At 45.0% G+C, this 25,155-nt stretch overlaps 1 protein-coding gene across 5 annotated transcripts in view; it reads left to right on the top strand.

Moving 5' to 3' along the window:
• Nucleotides 1-791: 791 nt before the first annotated feature.
• The window catches only part of ENTPD3 (ectonucleoside triphosphate diphosphohydrolase 3), a 33,634-nt gene continuing 9,270 nt past the window's right edge, over nucleotides 792-25,155 (top strand). Inside the window, exons 1-8 of one of the 5 annotated variants that reach the window (XM_047739834.1) lie at nucleotides 807-872; nucleotides 1,231-1,367; nucleotides 1,836-1,887; nucleotides 4,396-4,523; nucleotides 11,429-11,546; nucleotides 19,779-19,929; nucleotides 22,068-22,227; nucleotides 23,165-23,398. In XM_047739834.1, coding sequence (XP_047595790.1) covers nucleotides 1,329-1,367; nucleotides 1,836-1,887; nucleotides 4,396-4,523; nucleotides 11,429-11,546; nucleotides 19,779-19,929; nucleotides 22,068-22,227; nucleotides 23,165-23,398 — 882 coding nt within the window. In that variant the 5' untranslated portion in view covers nucleotides 807-872; nucleotides 1,231-1,328. Of the gene's footprint in view, nucleotides 873-1,230; nucleotides 1,378-1,543; nucleotides 1,630-1,835; nucleotides 1,888-4,395; nucleotides 4,524-11,428; nucleotides 11,547-19,778; nucleotides 19,930-22,067; nucleotides 22,228-23,164; nucleotides 23,399-25,155 lie in introns of those variants that run through there. The other 4 variants (XM_047739844.1, XM_047739871.1, XM_047739852.1 and 1 more) reach the window with 4 other exon arrangements.

The following is a 25,155-nucleotide window of genomic DNA, read 5'->3' as shown; positions in this document are numbered from 1 at the left end:
TACAGCGTCTAGGTCTCCAGGGGAACAGGCAGACCCAGGACATAGCCCAGACCTTAGCTCTTCCTTTCAGCTATTCAGGACCACCCATGAGGAGGGGTCGTCCAACAGAACTCTACTTAGGCCTCTTGGTGGATCATTCCAAGAGTCCCAAAGGGCCTGCTGATGCATTAAAAACAAGACCCCTGGGGCATTTGAGTCGCTGCATTTTTGTCCTCTTCCAGGTTTAGCTTGTCTTGAATCTTAGCATAACGATACCCATATAAAATGGGGTTAGGGGAGGGCATTGCTGAGTAAACAGTGAGCAGATCCCTGGGCATGGCCAAGGCAGTCAGTCTGAAATATATAACAGGGAACGTCTCTGTATTACTTTGCTCTCCTGGCCCAGGTGATTCAGGGACCAGTGTGCCTGCTAGCCTCACGCCCAACATTACAGGTGGTTACCAGCCTCCACTCCACAGAAAGATGGAGCACAGGGCCCACCTGTGCACATTCAAGCAGTGCCGGGTTCCTACACTCTGCCCTATCCCCTGCCCCAAGTAGTCTTGGGGTGAGGATGGAGGAAACCAAAAGAGAGATCAAAGGGTCCTTGATCTTGACATCGATGTTTCATGGAGTCATGCAGTGGACACCCTCCCGGCCTTCCCCAGGTAGGGCCGGGCGGCATGGGGGTGAAGAAGACCGGAAGGGGGAAGATGAAGGAAAGGTACTGGGCCTCGACCCGGCGGAGGGGGCGGTCCCCGGCCCGACCGCTCCGCCCCCGCCCCGCCCCGGGGCCGCCCTACCTCCCCTGCCTCCGCAGAGCCTCCGGAGCGCTGGCCGGCGGCTGCCACTGCGGCAGCGCCGCTCGCCCTCCACCGACCGTCTGCGCACAGGTGAGCACCGGGGACCCCGCGCCCGAGCCGCTGAGGAAGGAGCGGAAAGCTTCGTGGGGCTGGGAGCTGGGAAGGAAGGAAACGAGATCGGATTTCAGAGAAGACTGGAGGGAGGGACCGAAGGGTGCGCGCCCCAATCCTGGGAGGCAGGGAGGTGGTCCCTGCCAAGCCCGGAGAGGTGGACGCGTCCCCACCGAACGCATCTGCGACTCCGGAGATGGGCTGACGCTTAGCTATCCTGGCTGTGTGGAGACACAGTTCCAGAGCGGGGCCTCTCAGATCCTGGGGCGCTGGATCCCGGGGACCCGACATCCCTTTGCAATTGTTTCCAACCAGCAGCTAAAAATATCCCTCCTAGGTCTTTCAGGGCCGACTCTGGGCTCGCGGGTGCCCAACACCCACAAAAATCTCCCTTGCTTCTGCGATTTGAAGAAAAGCCCTGCCTCAGTCCTGTGAATGTTGCTAATAGGTGGAAGATTCCTTCTGCCCCAGTCGGTGTGTACCGGTGGAAAAAATCTGCAAGAGATGATTGACTTATTTTTTGGAAATTTTTCTATTTAAAATTTCAGCAAACCTGTTCTTCTTCTCGTTAAATCTGGGGAGGTGACACTAGAATTTAAGCCCAGCTTTGGGTTTATATCCAAAGGGCTCCGTTTCTCTGTCCCCCAAGAGGTTTTGATTTGGAAGAAGTGAAGTGGGTTTGAAAGCAGGTTTGCTTCGTGACAGGTTTTCTGGCTGGGACAAGAGTTTGCTTAAGGTAGTCATTGGCTTTTTACCTGAAAACTGAGGACCAGGAGGCAGCCACGTGGCTGTGGTCAGGAGACTGCTATGTATCACTCCCCTTCCACCCTGGACGGATGTTTTTTGTAGTCGTGCCCCCAAACTGGGCTTAACACTGCTGGTTTCCAGAACTGAAGTCAGGGGCCAACGGCACACCGTCATTCTGTGTTCTCTTGCCTACAGTCGGGAGGAAAGATGTTCACTGTGCTGACCCGCCAACCCTGTGAGCAAGCAGGTTAGTATCTCCAAGCAGGCAGCAGGTGTGGTATTCTCAAGTCACAGCCCAGGCTTCAGCCCACAGTTCTTCATGCGTGGCCCCTGCCATTGAGTTTAACATCTGTGGTTTGAGACTCAGTCACTTACTGAGCTTTCACCGCCAGCATGCCTCAGGTAGAAGTAATGCTTTTGATCAAAGCTACGCAAAACAAGGACTAACATGCATGTTTCGCTTAAATGGTTTTTCCGGTTTGCATAATCCATTAATTTGGCTGTTTGTGGTTTCCCTTACCAAGCTGTGTGTGGGGTTTGCTTGAGAATATTGTTGCTTTTGTAATGCACTGTAAAGTCCTTAGATCTGTCCTCTTCTTCCTTACCAGTGTTGCTGGCACAGTGTCTACAGGTTCCGCACTCTGCACCCCGACCCCAGGTCAGCGTCCTATCCTTGCTGCTGGAGGCACATGTGCAGAATTCTCACACACATGCACACACACATACTGCCAAGCTTGCCCTACCTGCCTGCCTCTGGAGCACGTTTTACAGTCGCTCATGTGGAAGCCCAGAAGGATCTGGCCTCTCCACTCTCATGTAGACACCTTGTAATTACAGTGTTTGTTCACTCCTAATGGCAGCACAGATCTGGGCTGCATTCCCTAAACGAATGAGACCTGCTCTAGTCCGTTTGGCTTTGCAATAGGCTTTTCTGCTGGGGCCAGGGTTTGCTGAAGGTAATCATAGCTATTTACCTGAAAAGTGCTGAAACACAGAGGACTGGAGAGACCAAACACACAACTGTGCTCAGCAGACTGCTTACATATCACACCCCCTCCTGCGCCTGGACAGATGGTCTTTAGTCATGCCCCCAAACTGGGCATTCTTGTCTTCTAAAAGGATATAATTTTAGGGCGGTAGGGGCAACTTAGACAAATCTTTTTTTGTAAAAGGAAATTGTACCTAAGGAGCTAGTTTACTTGGATTTTCAGGTTTTCCTTAAAGGACTTTGAAAGGTTTGATGTATTTTGACAAATGCACACACCCATATACCCCATAATTCTAGGAAGATATAGAGCATTTCTGTGACTCCAGAAAATGCCCCTGTATTCCTTCTCAGTGAGTCCCTGTCCCCAACCAACACCCAGGGTGGTCACTGTTCTGATTTCTGTCACCTGCCTGTTTTAGAACTTCACATGAATGAAGTCATTTTAGTATAGAACAATATTTGTTTCTTTTTCTGAAAAATATATTTGCTACTTTATTTATAAAATTTCCATTGGCCCACACTGTTTTGTTAAGACCCAAGTAAATATCTGTTCAAAATCATCTAGTTAAGCAATATTAGTTTAACTTTAATACATAGACATAGTCCATTATAGTAATTGTATAACTTACATAATACAGATATAATTATCTTTCTTCAGAGGCGTTGTATTTAGTTGAAGATTATTCATAGGCTTCATTATTATTATTTTGCTTTTAAATGGGTACAGTTTACATGTTACAATTAAAAGACAAATGCCAGAGATGATATGACCCCTTTGAACACATGGCTTAGGGTCTAGCTGTTCTTTGAAGATGTAGGTGAGACCCTATGGCTTCACTGTAGACATAGGAAAAATGACTGAGGTTGACTTCTTTCTGGGAAATGAAATATTTTAGAAATACATATGTGTTACTATTTGCAAGATGGTATGTCACTGTGTACTGAACTTTATAATCATTGGTTATATCTGAAGTAAAGCAATAATTTATTTTATCTGATATATATATATTTTTAATAAAGATTATTTATTTATTTAACAGAGAGAGAGAGCACAAGTAAGCAGACAGCAGGCAGAGGGAAAAGAAGAAGCAGGCTCCCCACTGAGCAGGGAGCCTGATGTGGGACTCAATCCCAGGACTCTGGGATCATGACCTGAGCCGAAGACAGCTGCTTAACTGACTGAGCCACCCAGGCACCCTGATATTATTTTTTTAATTTATTTATTTGACAGATAGAGATCACAAGTAGGTAGAGAGGCAGGCAGAGAGAGAGGAGGAAGCAGGCTCCCTGCTGAACAGAGAGCCCAATGCGGAGCTCGATCCCAGAACCCTGAGATCATGACCTGAGCCGAAGGCAGAGGCTTAACCCACTGAGCCACCGAGGTGCCCCCTGATATTATTTTTAAATGAAATATTTTATCACCTGCTTAATAGAAAACCCATATTTTTTAAGTCTACATTAGAATAAATATTACTGTAAATCATCTCAGGGACAACTAGTAGTATGCTTAACACATCTGGGGAGATACCAGGAAACTAAACTATGCACACCCTCTCTGTAAATGATGTCTTAGTCTACTCTTTTGGAGGAAAGGTAAATGGTTATTGGAACCCAATCCCTGTTCCACCTTAAAAGTGTAGGTCTCACTAAAGCCACAGGAAGTGACGTATGCACACAGTTATGCACCCAATCTATGGATTCTGCAAAGAAAGCTGATGCCTCATTCCTACTTTCCCCTCATGTGTCTTCTGGGTCTTCCCATTTTAGGCTTCAAGGCTCTCTCCCGAACCCCAGCCATCATTGCCTTGGTGGTCTTGCTTTTGAGTGTTGTGGTGCTTGTGGCCATCACAGTCATCCAGTTTCACCACAAAGAGGTCCTCCTTCCAGGACTGAAGGTAAGTGTGAAGGGATTGCCACTGAAGGGATGGGCTATGACATCAATTATTCTAAAGTCATGAGTTAGAAGAAAACCCTTTCTCCAACTGCCATGGGGGAAGACCCAAGGGAGAACCCAAGGGTCTTTGGTGTAAGACCTAAGGGAGGAGCATGCTGGTTTTGTGATGTTTGACACTAGAAAATGTTAATGGTGACAACTTCTCTGAGAACTATGTGGCCTTGCTTTGACTCCTGACTGTGGAACCAAAGCTAGATTTTGTAGCCAAGAATTGCAGATGGCTTCCAAAGATCTATGAACTTGTGCATTCCTCCAAGAACGCACAACCCTGATCATAAGTGGAAACCAGGAGACCCAGGCTCCTCTTCTGGCCTAATCTTATAAGCAAAACATCAAAGACTTGAAAAGGTCTCCTTGAGCTGTATTTGTGCTACCTCTCTTGAGTCTAGAAGTGTCCCATGATCCCTCTAATTCTTCCCCTCGAAAAATTAGTGAGAATCTTGTGCTCAGTTTCAGAGGCTACTCTTAGCCCTTGATAAGTCAGTCCCCACATGGCCTTTCAGATGATGTCTGACGGTCTGAAAAACATGTGTGTCACCCCAGCCTTGGATGTTAGGGTGAGGGGAGGAGATCCCATGAGGGACTTGTCAAATGAAAGAGAATCCTTTCGGTAGAGTTTGGCACATATTCTGTAAAGAGCTAAATAGTACCTATTTTAGGCTTTGAAGGTCATTTATAGTCTCGATCACATTTCTTCTTCTTCATCTTCTTCTTCTTTTGGTCTTCTTATGATTCTTTAAAAATGTAAAAACCCTTCTTAGCTAGAGGGTCATAGGATCCAAGGAATTCAACTCTTATTTGAATCTCATTTATCCTTTGCCCTTGACCTCATGAGTACTTTCTACATCTTCCTGCTCTTAGTGACTGTTCAAAGGCTATATTTGAAATAGAAGTTTTTTAAAGTTTTTAAAGATAAAAAGGAAATGAGTATTGCCTCAGCTTTGTGGGCAAGTTTGACCTACCATTCTGAGATTGCTCTTCAGATTAAAGTAAAATCTCCCATAGATAATGGCATTTGGCTCTTTTATAGGACATTTTATTTAAGAATCTCAACACCCTCCCCATGAATAACACAAAGAAAAAAGAAAAAGAAAAAGAAACCTTATACAACTTTCCAGTGATGAGGAAAAACAAATTATCTGGTTGTCCAAAGACATTAGCCAAGGCCTAGAGAAGCCATTGTCCCAAGCTCCAGGTACTGACTTCTTGTATTAACTATAGAAAATCAGGATTGCAACTGGAAGTAACACCATCTCATTATACTTTGTAAATTGCAGTTCAGTTTAGGGAAAACTTTTCCCTGAATTATCTCATGTAACTCTTGTGGTAGCTATAGCAGGGGGACAAAGCAAGCATTGTCACCACCATCTTGCAAATGAGAAATCATAGGTTTGACCAGTGGATGGCAGACCAAAAATGAAAACTTGTCTTCCTGTTCCCAAAGCCTTCTTTTTCTTCACTCACCTCTCTCTTCTCCCTGATCCTAAGTTCAGAATGGGGGACCCAGGGGAAGATACTACCTCTGACAGGAGTACTTGTCCTCTTTTGCACAGGTGGGAAGGTGGGGAGGATGGGTGCGGATGCAGAAGTTTTGCTGAACTGAGGGATGGAGGTATCCTCCACATGGGGGCAAGCTAAAGAGCCCTCTTAGACCCCAGGAATCACTCTTACACCCCATATTTCAGAGGAACCAGCTCTAGTTGTATTTTAGGGTTATCTCTCTCCAGAGCACAAGGGAATGTGCCCACCCAGAGCCATTCTTCCCCTTCTAGAACAACCTGTGGTGCCTGGGACTCCAGAAGCCAGGGTCTTTGTGGGCCTCCTACAGAGGACTGTCCTCACCAGTGGTCTGAGGGGTTGCAAAAGAGCAGCTCTTTGCAGCAAGTGTAGACAGAGCAGAGATGTGGAGTCTGAGCTGTCACACCTTCTATAGACAATGTGTAGGTGCATGAGGCTCTTTATTCTGTGGATCTGGAGCCGAATCCCTGGAGCCCAGGGATGAGGACAGGTGGAAGTTGGGAGGGAGAGTAAAAGTCTGCATTTATAAAATTTACCCTACAAAAGTTAGGGATGGGGTAGTTAAGCAGTTGCCAGCTGCTGGCTTCCACTTGTTCCAAGAAGAAAGAGGTAACTCTTTTGTTCATACTGGAGGGACATGGAGGAATTGACAGAACACTAGAAGAGCAAACTGAGTAGAGAGAAGTAGACCCCAGCGCAGTAAGGAGGCTACAGCTGAAGGAGGAGAACTCACATGTTTCATGCTCCTGGGTCAGGTGGGTTCCCCTGGTCAAAGATGTGAGTAGAAGTAGGCCATCTGGGAATGACCCTAGGAAGCATAGATAGGGGGTGGGAAGGCAAGCTGGTGGAGGGTCTGCCACCCAGCAGGTTACCACTGCAGGCAGCAAGGGCTCAGTTCTGCAGAGGATCTCTGGGAGCCAGTACAGAATCCATCGCAGGGTTGTCCTCTACCAAAGGGTATCTAGAACCACTGCCTCACAGGTATCCCACTCGAGGACATACTTACACGCTAACTTCTGCTAGTCATTGGTTGAGCGGCTGTGCCCTGGAAGACATTCACTCCTTAATGTTTCTGGCATGTTGTATGCTCAGGTGGGCTCAGGTCCCCGGAGAAAGCCATTAGGCAGGTGGAAAGTGCATGGCTGGGCATCAGCGTGCTAAGGCCTGAGGGATGTGGTCAGGGAACCCTCAGTGACTATTCCACACAGATATGATTATTTTTATCCTCATTTTGCAGATGAGAAAATAAAGGAACAGAAAGGGCAGACAGCTTCTTATAGTTAAATGGACTGGAAATAGCAAACGTGGTGCCCAAGAAACAAAAGAGAGCAGAGAATGTTGGCCTTAAGCAAGGGTTTAGAAGGATCAGAGGACACACCCTCACTCATTAGCACACAGTTCAAAGAGGGGATTTTTGATCTTCTCAAATCCTGCCTCCAGGTCCTGGTCACAGTTGTAGGGGACAGGAAGTTGTAGAGCATTGGAATACTCGCTCAGAAGACCCATTGTGCTTAATTGGGTGGATTAAATGTGAGAAAAGACAGATGTTCTGAGCCAGTGGAACCTAGAGCAGAATGGCCACTTGAAAGAACATTCCACATGTAGCTCTTTTCAGAGTGAGGACAAGCCTCTTTTTTTTTTTTGTTTTGCAGTGTGTGCTAAGGGTGGGAAGGGCAGTTGTGGAAGTGAATACAAGGGCTTTTAAACTGTTCTGTTTATGTTTCCATACCTTGAAGTTTGTTTTACCTTGGTGTGCCGCTGACAGTTGGTTATGAGGGGACAGCTCCACAATGGCCTATCTGAGGGGCCCTAGACTGCTCCTTAAGACCCTAATCATGATAATTGGCTCTTAAATCCAACCTTGGCCTACCTAACCTTGGTTTATTTAATTTGAACAGCAGAACTATTAAAACTTAGTCAAGGATTGAAGTGTCCCCAGTTCCATTTTCATTGTTATTGGTCTGACCTGCCCTACCAGCCTGAAGAATAAACATGATGGCATCACTTTTCTTTTTCACTCAGGCCCCCACTTGCTTTATTAACATTAAGTCTAGTGTCATCCTTTTGAGACCTTGTCTTCCCAACCACAACTGTCTAGAAGCCCTACGGCTTCCCAGTCCAATATGATCGGAATCCCATTGCCATTGCCCCTTACAGCCCCATGACATCATTATTGAAGAGGGGCCTACATAGTCCCTCTCAAGTCACATTAGATCCCCATGTTGGGTCACTGTCCCATGCTTGGCTGTTACTCTCCAAAGCACAGCCACAGGACCAAGCTTGCTAAAACCATTCCCTTCTAACCCTTACTGTTTCTCAGTCATCAGCCTGGAGCTCTGGTGACTTGCGGCCCTCCCTGGTTTACCCCTTGGAGAGTGAGAGTTAGATAATTGGTTTCCTCCTTTCCAGAAAGATGCAACTCCTTCATCACCTTGGTCCACCTCCTCTCCAGCCAGATCTGCACACTACTCAATTATGAGTTTGCTTTTGAGGGACTTTATGTCTGAACAAAAGATCCACGAATGCACACCTTATTATGAAACAGTCAACCCTGGTAGACCTGGTTTCCTTGGAACTCAGTGAAAGCATGGTGGCTCTGTGAACAGGACTGATGTTCAGTTAGACTCGGGCTTGGGACTGTGGGCAATTATTTACCTCTGTGAGCCTGTTTCCCCATCTGTCAGGTGGGAATGATGACAACACCTGCCTTCTGAATGCAACACTAAAGCACTTTGTGCAGTGCCTGATGTATTATAAGTACTCAGCAACTGTTTATTACTACTATTCCTATTATTATGCTAATAGTGATAATGATGATGATGGTGATGGTAGTAAATCTAAGAAAGCTGATCTTATGATCCTTGCTTTTGTTTTGTTAGAAGCTCACATGGTCCTTAAGTTTTGGATCGTGCAGTTCATATGGAAGGCTGTTTCCTTTTGGTTAACCCACTGAGTGTGTCTTCAGTTCCACATTCTAGCCATATTTTTTTCCTGACGCTGCATTGGACAGAGGGTAACTTATTGCTTTCCATCTAGCTGAACTGAATGAAAATCCGTCCCCATCTCATGCCCTCCACTGAACCACACTGAGTGTCACTGATCTAAACAAATGTGCTCTGAAAACTGGCTAAAACCAATTTTCCCATTTTTGAAAATGTCAGGGGATGATGTGGCTACTCAGAAGTAGTGCTGGGCTCAGGGCTGTCAGCACATTGGCAGGTGCCCAAGGGGCAGCCATTTCTCCAGGCTCATTGTGAAATGTCTCTGGCTGCTCCCACCATGATAAAAACTGGATCCCAGCTGGGATGAGGATGAGAATGAGAATGGCCCTTCTTCCTCCTTTCTGATCTTGGCCCAGCAGCCCCAAGTTCCCTTCACAGGGAAAACACACAGTTTGTGAAGTGTTTGGTTCCAGAAGATATGGGAAGGGTGGGGAACCTGTGGAGTGGTTGCTCTCGTGTGTGTACTCCCTCCTCTAGTCAGCACCAGGCGTGGAGGGGTCAGGGGAGGGGCGCTGAGGGGTCAGCAGCAGGTGGGAGGGGAGAAAGTGGACTGGTAGGGAGTCAGATCTCTTGAGTGCCTGGTTTCCTTCGGCTCCACCTGTGCGCTAATCTCCTTGGTGAGTCTCTGCCCCGAGCAGGCTGTGAACAATGCCTCCCTTGTTTGCAGGGGGTATCGTGTCAAGATCCCTGTCAGCGTTCATCAGATTGAAAGCTGAGATTAAGAGGCTGTCCAAGTTCAAATACCAATGGACACAGGATGTTCTGTGTCGATATAATGGGGAAGCTGTGATTGAGGAGCTGGAGCAACATGTTTTTATTTGGTCCCATTTCAGATGAAACAAGCGCTTGTTAATAGTGGGAAGTTGGAACCCTCCCAGATGTCTAGAATCAGGGAATTGGTGAAAATGATGATATCAGTATTTTTACTGGCAGGGAGAGATGTGCATGATATGCTTATTGAGTAAGAAAAGAGCATTGGAAAAGACTATGTACAGTGTAATCCTGTATCGAATTGAAAACATGTCTAGCCACATATTCACATGTGTAGCTATAGACACAGAAGACCAGTAGAAAAGATACATAGTAAGATGTTAAAACGATGGTGGGATTTGAATTTGAGGGGTATTTTCTTTTCTTTCCTCTTTTCCTTGCTTTGTAATTTTATTTATTTTGCTTTATTGATCTTTCTATATAGCCTGTATTTATTGAGCAAACATTAAGTATCAGATGTTTGGTCTCCTATGGACTTCTCAAGGTTGAGTTGTCTGAAGATAATGAAACCCACAGAGCTTAGGCCTCCTACCCAGGGTCGTAAAGCAAGCATCCCCCTGAGTCGCCCTGCCTCCAGAAACCAAATTCATCTTCTTCACTGAAAGGAGCAGCCTAACCCAACAGTGGTGGAATTGGGGAATTGCTGTGACCCAGAAGCCTCTGCTGCCCTGGGCTGACTCCAGGTCCAAGCACTCACAGACCTCAGTCAGCATTACTCATTCTAGTCCCCGTAGGCTGCTAACGCATGCTCTTTCCTGCTCAGGCTTGGTCCGAGGCCTGGTCTGAAAAGACCCTCAGGGGACACTCCCTGGTGCTTCCCTCTAGCTGGGGAGGTGGTCCAGGGCTCCTAGTCAGCAGTCCCCAGCACAGCTAGCCCTGGCGACACCCTCCTGTCTGTTCCTGTACCATGTTACCAAAGTGGGACAGTATGTCAACGTTAGTATTGTGGGGTTTTTCTCCTTAATTACGAACACTTTCCTTCTGAAGGGTAATACAGGTATTGATGTGTCTCTCCCTTGTGAGAACTTCCTGTGTTTATTTGGGCAGCAGGTGACTGACTATTCATTTCCCTCCTGAGACCCAGGTGGCTTCTGTTCCCCACCTCAGAGGTCTGGGTGAGGAAGAAACTGGGGATGGGCAGGATCCTCGGAGTGCTAATTTTCAACCTTGGCTTCATACTGGGTCACCAGGAGAGCTTTAGAAAATGCCGATGCCTTTGTCCACTCCGAGAGTCTGATTTAATGGATCTGGGATAGATCTTGGAACTGGGTGCTTCAGAAACTCCCCAAGTGATTCTAAGGTGTGGCCAAAGCTGAGAACACCTGAGAACAGCCCCAGAACACCTGACCCACCTCATCCCATCCCTTTCCCCCACAGTCCAAGGAGACAAAGTTGGTTTGGAGCAAATCATTTTTTCCCCTTGGTCAGCCCCTACTTAAATGATGTGGTGTGGATTAAGCTCATGAGAGAATTTGGGGTTCTCAGTGACCCATTGGAAAGGAGTCCTCAGAGAAGCCCAGCCCATTTCTGACTCTCCCTTTCCCCTTTTCTTCAGTATGGAGTCGTGCTCGATGCCGGGTCCTCCCGAACCACCATCTACGTATATCAGTGGCCAGCGGAGAAGGAGAATAATACTGGAGTGGTCAGTCAAACCTTCAAGTGTAGTGTCAAAGGTAAGGCCCAGAGTGTGTGCAGGAGGCCCATAGAGAAGCAAGGGAGAGTCCCAAGGGCCTTCGGAAGCCCGGAGGGATCCCAAGAAGCTGCCTGGAGGCAGAGAATGAGCCCGGGACTGGGCATCAGGAACATAAACAATCCTGCGTTAGTGCGTCATCCATTCAGTGACCTCGGGCCACTCACTTCCCTTCCCTGGGCTTCAGTTTTCTCACATCTGAAACATGGCAGTGCATGGTGTGAGATTTTACCCTGCCACACTTGCAAGAATGAAGGCTGGTGGAAGACACATGTCTCCAGGGTCAGAACCAAGGACGGCTTATTGCTCACAGTAATAGCATTTTCTTGAGCTGGTTCTCTAAACCTCACTTTGCACAAGATGATGTAAAGAGGGCCAGACAGTATTTGCTCACACAGTGAGTCATATTACAGAAGACAAACCCTGAGATTAGGGAATCTGAAACATTTATAATACCTGCCTTTTGATCTGGGGAAGAACACTGTCTCTATCTTCTGACTGCTTATTATGCAAACATCCTTGAGAATATAATCCAGAACAAAGGCAGCCAAGGTCTCTGCTCATAAGATAAGCAGAAAGATGAGCAAGTCGTGGAACATTATATTCCAGTAGGGGAATTGTATTCTAATTGGCTGTGTATGTTGGGAGTGGTGTGGTGGAAAGAGATGGACAAGGATGGACAATACATTAACAGTTGGGTATGGTTCTATTCCAGTACAGCTTGATTTATGGACCCTGAAATTTTGAAGTTCATATAGTTCTCAAATGCCACAAAGTATTGTTTTAATTTTTCCTTGTTATTTAAAAATGTAAAAACTATCTTAGCTCACAGGCTGTATTAAAAAAAAAAAGATAATGAACCAGATTTGGCCTGTGAGATGCCAACCCCTGAAACAACATTCTCGGTATCTCCACAACATAGCCTGAATTTTATTTTCACTGCTCTCTTGTTTTTCTTTCTAGTTTTGTCCTTACGCATTTAGTTTTTCTTGTTCTTTTTTAAAAATCATTTTTATTAACATATAATATATTGTTTGCCCCAGGGGTACAGGTCTGTGAATCATCAGGCTTATGCATTTCACAGCACTCACCATATCACATATCCTCCCCAATATCCATAACCCAACCAGTCTCTCCCTAGTTTTTCCTGTTCTTGAAAATGGAATCAAACATGTATTTATATAAATGGAATCAAACATTTATTCTTCTGTTATTTGCTTTGTTCACTAACATTGGGTGTTTAAGATTCATCTACATTGACAGGAGTAGCTGAAGCTCGTTTTTTTTTTTTTTCCTGTGGGACGTTTGTATATCCATGGTTATGGAAAGGTTGGTTATAAATAAGGTTGAGTATATTTATATTTTATTTACTTATAAAATTACAAATTATAAATATATTTACATATTTTATATTTATTTTTCGTATACTTATGGCCATTTCTATTTTTGTGAAGTGCCCATTCATGTCTTTTGCTCACTTTTCTTCTGAATGCTTGATTTTTTTTTTCTCATTGATTCATTGGAGTTGTTTATAAATATAGTAAATCTGAGTGCTTTGTTGGTATTATTATGTTGTCATCCTATCCCCTTACAGCTCATGATTCATCTTTCTAAGTCTCTTCATTGCGTCTTTTGATGAAGGGTTCTTATTTTTATGTAGGAATAGTTATCAGTCTTCTTTATGATTTGCTCTTTTGTATTCAAGGTATCTTTCTTAGCCTGAGGTCATAAAGATATTCTTCAATCAAAGTTTTATAATTTTACCTTTTATAATTAAATCTTTAGTACTCATAACAAACCCCAGTTAGTGATTGTGTGTATGTGTGTACTTTTTTTTTTTAAAGCCACCCTCTTATATCATGCTTAGTGAAATACGTCAATCGGAGAAAGACAACTATCGTATGATCTCCCTGATGTGAGGAAGTGGAGATTCAACGTGGGGGTTTGGGGGGTAGGAAAAGAATAAATGAAACAAGATGGGATCGGGAGGGAGACAAACCATAAGTGACTCTTAATCTCGCAAAACAAACTGAGGGTGGCCGGGGGTAGGGGGGTAGGGAGAGGGGGGTGGGATTATGGACATTGGGGAGGGTATGTGCTATGGTGAGTGCTGTGAAGTGTGTAAACCTGGCGATTCACAGACCTGTACCCCTGGGGCTAATAATACATTATAGGTTTATGAAAAAAAAAAAAAAGCCACCCTCTTTAGAGCATCATGATCTCTAACTTGGTGTAGAGCTTCCTGACTAGTGCATCCTGAATCTGTTAACAGGCATACCTTTGGTGCATAGGACAAGAGGTTAGAGACTCTGGACTGGTCTTCCCAGCCCCAAATAGCTTCTTTCATTTACCTCAATGAGCTGCCCAAGTGGCGTTGAAAAAGCTGGAGGGCAGAATTAGCCTTTCCTGTAGGGAGACTAACAGACTTCTTTGAATAACAGAGTGAGTTCTGATCATCTGCCCTTCCCTGGAGGGCAGCTAGGAGCTCACCTACCCTGGTACATAGGTGTCCAGGTTAGGTTGTCAAGAAGCTGATTTTGAGCTAGAATTTAGGACTCAAGATAGTTATTAGGGATCCACACCTGTGGAAGAAAGGACGAAGAAGTAGGATTGGTCAGAAAGAGATGTCAAACAGCCACAGGGGCATGACCAAGCTTCAGCTGATCAGAGTTATCCTGCATGGCCTGAATTAGCTAGACTGTGATACCCCTGTTGCCATCAATTATTGGATATTGCCATTCTGGGAAGAGTAGGACATTGAACAAGGCAGCTCTCTGCAGCTGAGGCAAACCACGCAGGAGATGACAGATGAGACACTAAATCTTTATTGGAAAGGGCATCTGCTTGGCATCTCTCCGGGCTCCACACCACAGGGGACTTAGATGTCTTCTGAGTACTGTTTGCATTGTTATCCACAAGACACAGGTCTTGCTCAAAGCTCAGTCAGAGATTCCATCTCTGTTGTCCTAACTTCTGAGTCATTTCCTTACCTTTAGGCATGAAAGAAGGCAGCAGGATACTCATTTAGAAAGGTGAAACCAGCCACTTCAAGAAAAGAGGATAGTGTTGGATAATAATTAATACCTCACATCACCCCTCCTGTGTGAGCTCTGGGGAAGTTTCTAACCTCTCTGTGTCTTGACCTCTTCATCTATAAAATAAGCATAATGAATAGTAACACCATCCCATAGGATTCATTTGAAGAATCAGTGACATAATATACATAAAGCAGGTGGCAAATGCACGGCATACAGTAAACACTCAATTAGGTGTTAGCTGTTATTATTCAAGGGGCAGCATACTTTAGAGCTTCTGGTGGACATTCTTGCCAAGAAGTTAGTCTGTCCCAGATCTTTCTTTAGACCCAGAGAACAATTCAGCCAAGTCAGTCCTGGTTAGGGGGAGATGTGACCTTTATGGAAGGACACAGGCAGTCTGTCAGGGGAGGTGGCCCTTGGCCACCCTGGATGTGATTTAGGGGAGGGCAGGGTCATGGAGCCCACACCACACCCAGAAATGGGTCTTCCCTTTGATTGCAGTAGCCTCAGGGATCCATATATATACTCCAGATGACCAGAAGACCACAAACTGAAGCTCAAAATACAGAGTTAAAGTTTGGCAAGTGTTGTTACCTTGAAGACACATGGCTTCTCCAGGGATAATTTGGGTTTCTGATTTCCCAGTTGCAAATTTTCCAGGACTCCCCTGCCTTGGCCAGTCTGAGGGGGTAATGAATGCTTGCTTGCCCAGTAGTGTTTCCCAGATACCTAGGCTCTTGGAAATTTCTTTATTGATGGGGGTGGAGGGGCCTTGGTGAGTATCATCAGTCCTCAGTTATGCTGTTTTCCTGAGTTCGCTGAGTGCTGCCTTGGGTGCCAGTCCCCAGGCTGGTGTCCAAAGCTCTGGCTGCATGTTGTAAAGCCATTTCCTGGAGGGCACTGGGCCTCTCCATGCCCCTCATCTCTTTTATGGTGTGTGGTGCTCATGGCTGCTGCTGCCTCCTCCCACAAAACTTTCATGTGTTCCCTTCAAACCAGTGGTTAAAAATCTTTAAACTCCACTAGAGCTTAAGTGTAACCATCTCCTCCATTGAAATACCTTGAAGAGTTGCACTGGGGTCCAGACCACTATGGTGTTGAAAGCATCCTTTGCTTGGGTACCTATCTTCTGCTTCTGTCCCACCTCGAGTAAGTTTTAGTCATCTGTCAGCCTTCTTTCTCCAGATTGAAAGAGTGATTTCAGCCCTCCCTTCTTGGGGTTGTGAATCCTAGGATCCTGTGAGCCTATGACCCCAATTTTGTCTTTTCTTTAGGAAGCTTATAGGACCTTATGCAAATAGGTCTCAGGTGACATGCTCAGATACCCCAAGTTTTGACATTCCAGCAAGGCCCCCAACCAGTCCCTTTCCAGAGACTGCTCTGGCGGATCAGATTGGACTACATGATCCCCTTAGTATAGACATGCACTCTGGTTTGAAAATCTCATTGACTGAGTGATACATTTATTCATTTATTTAATAAATATGTATTGAGTATCAACTGTTTGCTGGCAACTGTTCTTGACACTGGGGATTCTAAAGTGAAATATATGAAGTCACTACTATTGTGGAACTCACATTTGAATCAAGGAGATAGATCATAAAAGCGTATATAACATGTCAGGGAGAAGTGCTGTGAAGAGAAATCAGGTGAGGTAGGTGGACAGAGAATGATCATGCTCTGTTTGGAGGGGATAGTTAAGCAGAGGCAAAAGTGAAAGGAGAGTGTGAGTCCTACACATTTGGAGGGAAGACTGTGCTGAGCAGGGGGCTTGGCGAACAGAAAGCTTGGGGAAGGAAGCTGCTCAGCATTTTCTAGGAAAGCCAAAGGGACCAGTGTGGCTGGAACAGAATGAGTACGAGGAGGAAAAGTGAGTGGTGAGGCCAGAGCCATGGTCAAGGCCAGTTCAGAGAGGGCCTTGAGAGCACTGAGAGGTTTGACTTGTACTCAGATGCATTTTCTTCAGAGTATCCTGGGAAGTCATTAGGAGATTCTGGTTAAGGAACTAACATGGATTTGACTTATACTTTTAGCAGAGTACTCTGGATGTGGAACATGTAGTTGGAAGCTGTGATCAGAAGCAGGGAAACCAGGGCTATTAGAACAGTGCACACAATGATGTCATAAACTTATGGCATTATGGTGGTCTGACTGAGACTGTGCTTGTCAGTGTTGGGCAACTTGGCTTCCCAGGGAACATTTAACAATGTCTGGGGACATTTTTGATTGTCACTACTGGGGTTGGTGGTACTGCTGGCATCTAATGATAGAGACCAAGGACACTGCTAAACATTGTGCAATGCACAGGATGGCCCCACAAAAAAGAATTGTGCGACCCCAAATGTCAGTGGTACTGAGATTGAGAAACTGATCTAGAACAGTTCTGGACAAGGAGAGACTGAGTGCTCAGATTTGAGAGCTGTTCTGAAAATAGAGCCAACACGGTTTTATGAAAGATTCAATGTAAGACGTCTAAGTTGGTGAGCACCTGAGCACCATTTCTGATCTGAGCAACTGCGTGCATGATGGTACCACTTCCTGAGAGGCAAACACTGGAGGTGGGTCAGTTGGGGGCATGGCAGGGATTAAAGAATTTGGTTTTGGACAGATTAAGCTGGAGATGCCCATAAATCATCTAACTCCAGGAACAGCAAACGTTTTCTGTGAAGAGCTAGATGATAAGTATTTGTTACCTGTTGGCCATATGGTCTCTGTTGTAACCATTCAGCTCTGTCACATTAGCGCAAAAGCAGCCACAGACAATGTGCCAACAAATGAGCATGTACATATATGTGTTTCAAGAAAATTTTATTCATGGATGCTGCACATAGGGTCCATAATGCCTAATGGGATATACCCTAAAGACAAAAAGAACTTAAAAAAAATCTTAAACTGTTGTCAATAACCATACAGTTGGTGGTAGTGCTGTATTTTCATACTAAAATCATTGTGCGTGGGTTGTGAAAGAAAGCAAGTGAGCTATTCAGTTGAAGTTGCTGGGAAGCAGGATTTTGAGCATAGGAGAAAGAAGGTCAAGATCAACGTAAGTAAAAACCTGTAGTTTTAAAGTAGAAGTACCAATAAGAATTCATGGTGCATTTTCTCTTGAAACAAAGTCTTTCCTAAGTCTGTCCTCTGAAAAGTCTTGCAAAGGCTTCCAAATTTCAGACACTAAATACCATACTCAAAAAAAAAGAAGCCAGGACTCTTTGGAGAAATGGCTAATTCCAGAGCTGGGGCAAGAAGTGTATAAGATCACACGACTAACATCAGAGATCAAAGACTCTCTCAAAGTTTTCTGGGACCACATCTAAAGGACTCAGGGCTCATGTTGAAGAGAACTCCACTGGCCAACAATGGGACCATTAATAAGAATAACAGCAATTAATTGAAACACATCAAATATATCTTCAAATTCGTATGTTCCTAAAGATATACAACAAACAAATAAAATCCCTCACTGGATAAATTAGGAGGATAAGGGACATGCAATCCCTATTTCTTAAGCTGATGAAGGAGAAAGATTCAAGCACTTATCCTGCCTTCCCTGTACAAACTGTACCATAGGGTTACCAAATAGTTGACCAGAAAGAAGTTTTCTTCTTAGGAAAGCATTGAGGTAATAAGTGAAGCAAGAAAGATGGAAGTAAAACATCACCATTTCAAAAACCCTACTGGGCTAACGAGTCCAAGCAATGATCTCTGAAGCCTGCTCATAGCACAAAGAGAAGTAGCCAGATGTGCGTGCCTCAGACTGGAAGTGCACACTAATCCCTATAAATTACTGCTTCTGAAAAGTCCAAACCTGAATCTGACTGAGCCTCTGCATTTGATTACCAATTTATAGGAAAAGCCGGAACTCAACAGCATGTTACATGAACCACTGGGATGCAGTCAGCAAATTCTAGCCTGTGGGAAACTCCATAAGACAAATGAAATTGCAAGGAAATTTTTTTTTAATCTCAAGGGAAAAATAAAAAGGGAGGATGGAACTCATGGATAAAAGAGACTTAAGAAACATAGCAGCCAACTGCAATGGATGGAATTTATTTGGACTCTAATTCAAACAAACTGGTTGGACAGAGAGAGAGAGGTAGGGGGAAGGTGGGGGGAGGAAAAATATGGAGAAAATGTGCACCTTCACTAGAATTTGGTTCTGTTAAAGGATTCTTTTTAATTTTTATAGGCATAATAATAGTGCAGTGGTTATAATTCTTTAAAAAAGAAATCTTGCATAACTCTACTTTCAGTTCTTTCTGCCACCATTCATTTCAGCTTCCTGGAGATTTCTGACCTAACTGAGGAACTCCGTCATGGGTTTGTCTGGGTTATATGTCTCTCTAGGTATGTTACTTCTTTGGGGGTAGGACGACGTCTTGTTAAATTATATATAGGTATATAAAAATGTTTCCTAAGGACAAATCATGACAAGATTCCTTTATTCCCTCTATGTTTGAACCTATGGTACATAGGTTTGAATTTTTGTTTCCTTTTTCCTATTCCACCTTGACTATGTCTCTAAACCTATTTGGTGCAAGTTCTGTCAAGAAATGAACTTCCCAGAGCTCCTGGCTGGCTCAGTCGGTGGAGTGTGTGACTCTTGATCTCAGGATTGTGGGTTCGGGCCCCACATCGCTGGTAGAGATTCCTTAAAAATAAAATCTTTCATAAACAAAACAAAATAAAAAACAAGTGAGCTTGCCAAAGGCAAGTAGTGTGAAAGGAGACTAGAGAAGCAAAAGGCCAATAAGATGGATTATTTCTGAACAACAGCAACAAAAAGAAATTTTGTCTGTTAGTGAAACATACTGAAGTGTTTAGAGAATGAAAGGATACCGTATCTGCAGTTTGCTCTGTGAGCAGAGAGAGAATAAACAAGAGTTGATCCTTGTGGAAGCTGGGAGATGGGTGCAGTGGGGTTCCTTATACTCTTCTCCTGAATTTTACTTATATTTGAAATTTTCATAAGGAGACCTTTAGTTTTGTAGTTCCTCCCTTCCATATTTTGGGAGTTGAGTCATCAGTGTGACCACATGGGACTTAACATATCCACCTGTTTTCAACCCCCTGTACTCAAAGCCATTAATTTCCAAAGCTGATTTGTTTTCTATTCGGAAGTTGTACGGCTCTTGTTAGTTCCTGGGAATGCTAAGAAGTGCTGACTGCTTGCTCTTCAGGCTCTGGGATCTCCAGCTATGGGAAAAACCCCCAAGATGTCCCCAAAGCCTTTGAGGATTGCATGCAAAAAGTCAAGGGACAGATTCCTGCTCACCTCCATAGATCCACCTGCATTTACCTGGGGGCCACGGCTGGGATGCGCTTGCTGAGGTAAGGGCTGGAATGGCCTCAAGGAGCCCATCTGATCAAAATAGCCAAGAATGTGTTGAACCCTGCCAAGAATGTAACTCTATTTCTGGGAACAAATCTGAAAGAAAGAAGCCCATATTCTGCTATAAATGTAGGCTTCAAAAGCTGGGAAATTTTCAGGCTTTATTTTAATACCCAGAAAGAAATCATTCTAAAATGGATTCCCTCCCCGTTGGTGATTTTCCTGATAACTCTGGAAGAAAGGAAGGTAATATGGAATCTCATGGGGTATACCTCTAATTCTTTAGAAAAGTGAAAATTGTTTTTCATGCCTGGTCTTTTGATACCTGTGTGCAACCTGCTGCATTGAGTGCAGCCCATATTTATGTGGCTTCTACCCATGTACACAATGCCACAGGAATCTGCTGGAAAACAGTGGAATTTCTGCACTTCACCCCAGTCAAAGTCTTTGGAGCTATTAGGAAACAAAGAGCTCATTTCACTCAACTAAGAAGATCCTTCTAAATTTGCAATGATAACTTTCAGCCCAGTTGCACTGTCTTTGAGAGCCCATTCTCTTTTTTTTTCTTCCATTTTTGTATTTCCTTGACCGTGAAATAAAAGAAAAACTGTTTTTAAAACATCAAACTTAAATCTACCGAGGGTAGAGGCTGCTCCAAACTTTGAAAATAAGGCTTTAGCCCCCAAAGATGACACTCCTCCTGCCTCAAAGCCACTTTGTCTACGGTGCCAGTAACATAAAATTATATGTGTGGGCATGAGGAAGATACACAGGAACAAACAAACAGAACCACTTCAACATGATCATTAAAAGAAATCAGGGAGCACCCTCAGTTGGATTGGGCCTTTTCCTTGTGGTTTTTCTCTCCTTGTTTCTATTCCTATGTCCTGGTTGACCAAGCAGAACGTGGGAGAACGTTGGATTTCTTTGCTCCCTCTTGGAATCTGCAGTGTGTTTCAAAATGATTGTGTTTACCTGAAATAGAAATGATATAGAAATTCCTTCCTTCTGCCTTTTCTTTCTTATGCAGTCAAAGCACCCAACTTTTTCTTAATTGCTTTTTCTCTCAGTCCTCCCAGTGAGGAATAATTAAAAGACTTTGTGATTTATAGCCCATATGACAAAAACCATGGACTAGGAAGTGCACCACTTGGGAACACAGTGAACGTCCCATTTTAATAAATTAAATATTATCTCCTCCTTGTAAAACTCTCTGATGGTAATCCATTCCTTCTAAGGAGCTGGCTGACATTTTAATTGCTAGAAAAATCAAATATAGAAAAAGAAATAACGAGAATCCTCTGGGATAGAAGCTGATAAAACTAGGAAAACTCTCGAATTATTTTCTGAGTAGTGATAATTTGCTCCGGAATTAGCATGACCCTCTGGTTGTGACGTGGTTCTTTCTTCTTGAGCCAAGAGCGAACTGGTATCCCCGACTTTCTTAACCCACTGATGAAAGGGAAAATAATCTCCCAAGTGAATCTTCTTCCATAAGGTAAAATGGCAGCAAATGAATGTTATAATATCATTAGGTGACATAGGAATGCTGTGTTGCCACTCTCCTGTGGATTAGCACACTGATGGATTTCAATCCAGTGACAGCCATGATGGCCATCACACCCATCATGATGAAGCCCTCCCCAGGAGCAAAGCAGGGACTGCTGGAAACTCAATCCTCTTCCTTCCCCCCTCCTCCTCAGATCCCCCTTCTTTCTGGACTGCTGAGGGCTCCTTTATGTGGTGCCCCCAGGAGATTATTATGCCACCCCTATCACTTCACCAGTCCCCTTTCCTGTGCTGATCTGAGACAGAGCAATGCTGGTTAAGCAGAAGGCTCTTTTGGTTAACTGGTTGTTAGAGAATGGGATGGGCACCGGTGAGGGAGGAGAGGACGAGGGGTATTTTTACTTGATGCTATTTTTCTGATTGGCAGTTTGACAGGTAACAAGTGTATCTGCCTTCACGGTTTCCTAGGAGCCTTCAGCTTGCCAAAAGGGTTGCCATTTTTGCACACATCTGGAAAATCGTCCCTGCCAGCAGACGGGTGGGGAGGTTTACCTTTTCACCTGAGTGAGATGACTTTAAGACTCTCTTGTCCAGGCACTCAGCCTTTTGTGTTCTGTGCCTTGCATAGGTTACAAAATGAAACAGCAGCTAATGAAGTCCTTGCAAGCATCCAAAACTACTTCAAGTCCCAGCCCTTTGATTTTAGGGGTGCTCAAATCATTTCTGGGCAAGAGGAAGGGATATATGGATGGATTACAGCCAACTATTTAATGGGAAATTTCCTGGAGGTGTGTGAAAACAAATGCATGGTTTTTAATCTTGCTCTTTATCTTTTCCCCTGTGGGTGGTCATTTAAAGCAGAGGTGCATGCTGACATGGGCATCTGTCCTGTATCAACCCTATCACATAATGCATTAAGGAAACACCTATGAGATAATAGCTAAGAAAAGACACATTTGGCTGGGGCAGAAACATTGCATCATAAGCAGGACCAAAGCACACAGGAGAGGGAATATCTTCAAGACTTCACTAGCTAATAAGAAATTGGAGGTGGGAAGGATCTAAATCTAAAGCCTATGGGTCTTTTGAAAGGTAACTGGAGAATGACCCTTCCCAAAGCTTCACAGCCCTCTGAAATTTCTGGAGATCTCAGGCTTCCCAAGTCACCCTGTGTCCCCAGGTCCCTTATACTGCAGTCCCCACATGCCCTGCCCCTGTTCAAAGGAAAGCCAACTCCAAGAGATAATCACCATGTTACAGAGGGCGTAAACCATATCCAGCCCAAGGCCTCTTTTGTTCCCCTTCAAATATACTCAAATTTTAACTAATTGCCAACAAGTAATATTTGGAAATTTCATATAAAAATCCACATTTCTAGCTTGTCCTGACCCCCACACACCCCCAAAAGTTGGAAGCACTGGTTACAATGGACTCACATTCCGCATGACAACAACTGGAACAGAGTGTAGCTCATGTAGTCCCCAATTTGCCACAGTCCCCACCATTTCTCGATTATCTACACCTAATCTTCACTCAGCTATGTTGCCTGCCCAGCCTCTGAAAGCATTTGAGTTCACCACCCTTGAAATAAAGGAGAGATTTGGCCCCTGAATGTTCCCCATGTCATGCTTCTTAGCAATAACAGATGGGTCTTGGGTGGAGAGCCTTGGGCAGAAAAAGATGGTGCCTCTCGACTTTTCTCTTGCTTTTCCCCCCACTGTGCAGAAGAACCTGTGGCATATGTGGGTGCATCCAAATGGAGTGGAGACCACAGGTGCCCTGGATTTAGGTGGCGCCTCCACCCAGATATCCTTTGCGGCTGGAGAGAATGTAGGGCTGAACACCAGCCACATCATGAAAGTGTCGCTGTACGGCTATGTGTACACGCTCTACACACATAGCTTCCAGTGCTATGGCCGGAACGAGGCTGAGAAGAGGTTTCTGGCAATACTCCATCAGGTACCTGAGCCGGGGCGGGGAGGTGGGGGGTCTTGAGGAGAGGGGGCCTTGGCTTCTGGGACCTGTCCTTCCCACTCCAATTAGAATGTGGATAGAAACGAGAGCATGTTCCAGTTTACTCGTGGGGGTCCAAGCTCTCTCTCTCTCTCTGTTGTATTGACCACTTCAGTGAACTTGAGTCTGAGGTCTAGGGGAATTCCAGGGCACCAGATGTTTTGTAAATGACTCAAGACCTGGGATCCCTTTAAGGACACAAACTGTTTTAAACCAATAGCTAAATAAGCCTGGGAATTTTGCAACTCCCCTGAGTGCAGAACAAATAATAAAAGTAGTCCCAAGAGAAATACTTGCTGACAGAGGAGAGGACCAAGCCTTCCCGGGGCTCAGCCTCCTTTTAGATGGGCCTATATTAGGCAGGTTTGATGCCCTTTATATGGTGGGATTTTGAGTAACAGAATTCCATCACATTGGTCAGTAGCTCACATGGTAAGTGTTCCACGTCCCAGATGGCTAGTTCAGCCATCAGCTGGAAAGCTGCCACTAAGGTAAACTCAGTGTTAGTGTGGTGTGTGTCAGCAAGCACAAGCTCCATGGATGAGACCCAAGACCCCAAACTCCAGTGATCAGGGGACATCCATCTCAGACATGCATGGCTGAGAAAGGAAAATGAAAGATAAAAGAAAGGGACTTTGACCACCTAGTGGGGCAAGAGAACAACCAGAGGCCACAGATCCTGGTGTTCGGTGGGACCCAGGGGCAGGGGACAAGGGCTGGGTCAGCCTGTGAACATAGTGGACACAGCACCATAGGTTAACCCCCACCCCTCCCACCTACTTTGGCAATTAAGGAAGGAAGCAGTGTTCTCCCAGCCACTAACCTGCGGGGGGAAATGGTCTGGCTCGCCAAAGTGCCATCAGCAAAACTGACATCTTCAGACTCCTGCATTTACCAAGTTGTCACGCAGGGCTGTGTGTGAGAATTCACCCTCCAGATCTGGCCTGCTCCCCAGAGCTTCTCTTTAAACCTCCCAGGAAAGGTTGGAGCCTCAGTATACATGCATGTGGTGGGCATTGTTGGGAGAGACTGAGCACTGCCTGGGAATGACAGAGTGGGGGCCCTGCAGGCGGCACTTGGGGCTCAACAGACCCAATGCCCACCCCAGACTCACACCACCTCCACTTGATCAAACCAAACCCCACAGGGAACCCCATCAAGCCTCCCTAGCAAGGTCTCCATAACCACCATTCCTCTTGCTTGCTCACTAACGTATGTCAGCCACCATGCTTCTTTCCAGGGCAGAAGTTCTGGAAACACCTCTTTTTCTCCATCTCCTTTTATTTCTAGCAATGCTTAATGCCCCTCCCTCCAGCTCTAGTCCTGACAAGGATGGAGGGCAGGGTCTCCTCTGAACTTGAAACAGGAGAAAGGGAGCAGGTAAAATCATCCTTTTCCCAAGTGAAGGTCAGAGAAGCTCACCTCCTAAATTTGGCTGGCCCTGAGGAATGTTTGTGTGTGTGGTTTTTATTTTTATAATGATTATTAAAGAGCAATTATCCAAGAATCTATAATACAGAAGTGAATACTACACTTTTCTGAGGTCTCACTTGGGTTTGAGAACGTAGGTGTGAGCCCCGGCCTGGGTACAGAGGCGGGAGACCCCAGCCTCTACTGTAGCCAGTCAGCTTACAGGGACGGGGGCAGCTCTCCAACTTGCGTGGTAATCTCTGGATGCCTGAGAGGGTGGTTCTGCCCTCAAA

The sequence above is a fragment of the Lutra lutra genome, chromosome 1 (assembly GCF_902655055.1).
Source record: "Lutra lutra chromosome 1, mLutLut1.2, whole genome shotgun sequence".
In the NCBI taxonomy this organism is placed as follows: Eukaryota; Metazoa; Chordata; class Mammalia; order Carnivora; family Mustelidae; genus Lutra; species Lutra lutra.
Note: the sequence above shows the minus strand (reverse complement) of the source record. Positions and strands in the feature narration are given on the sequence as shown.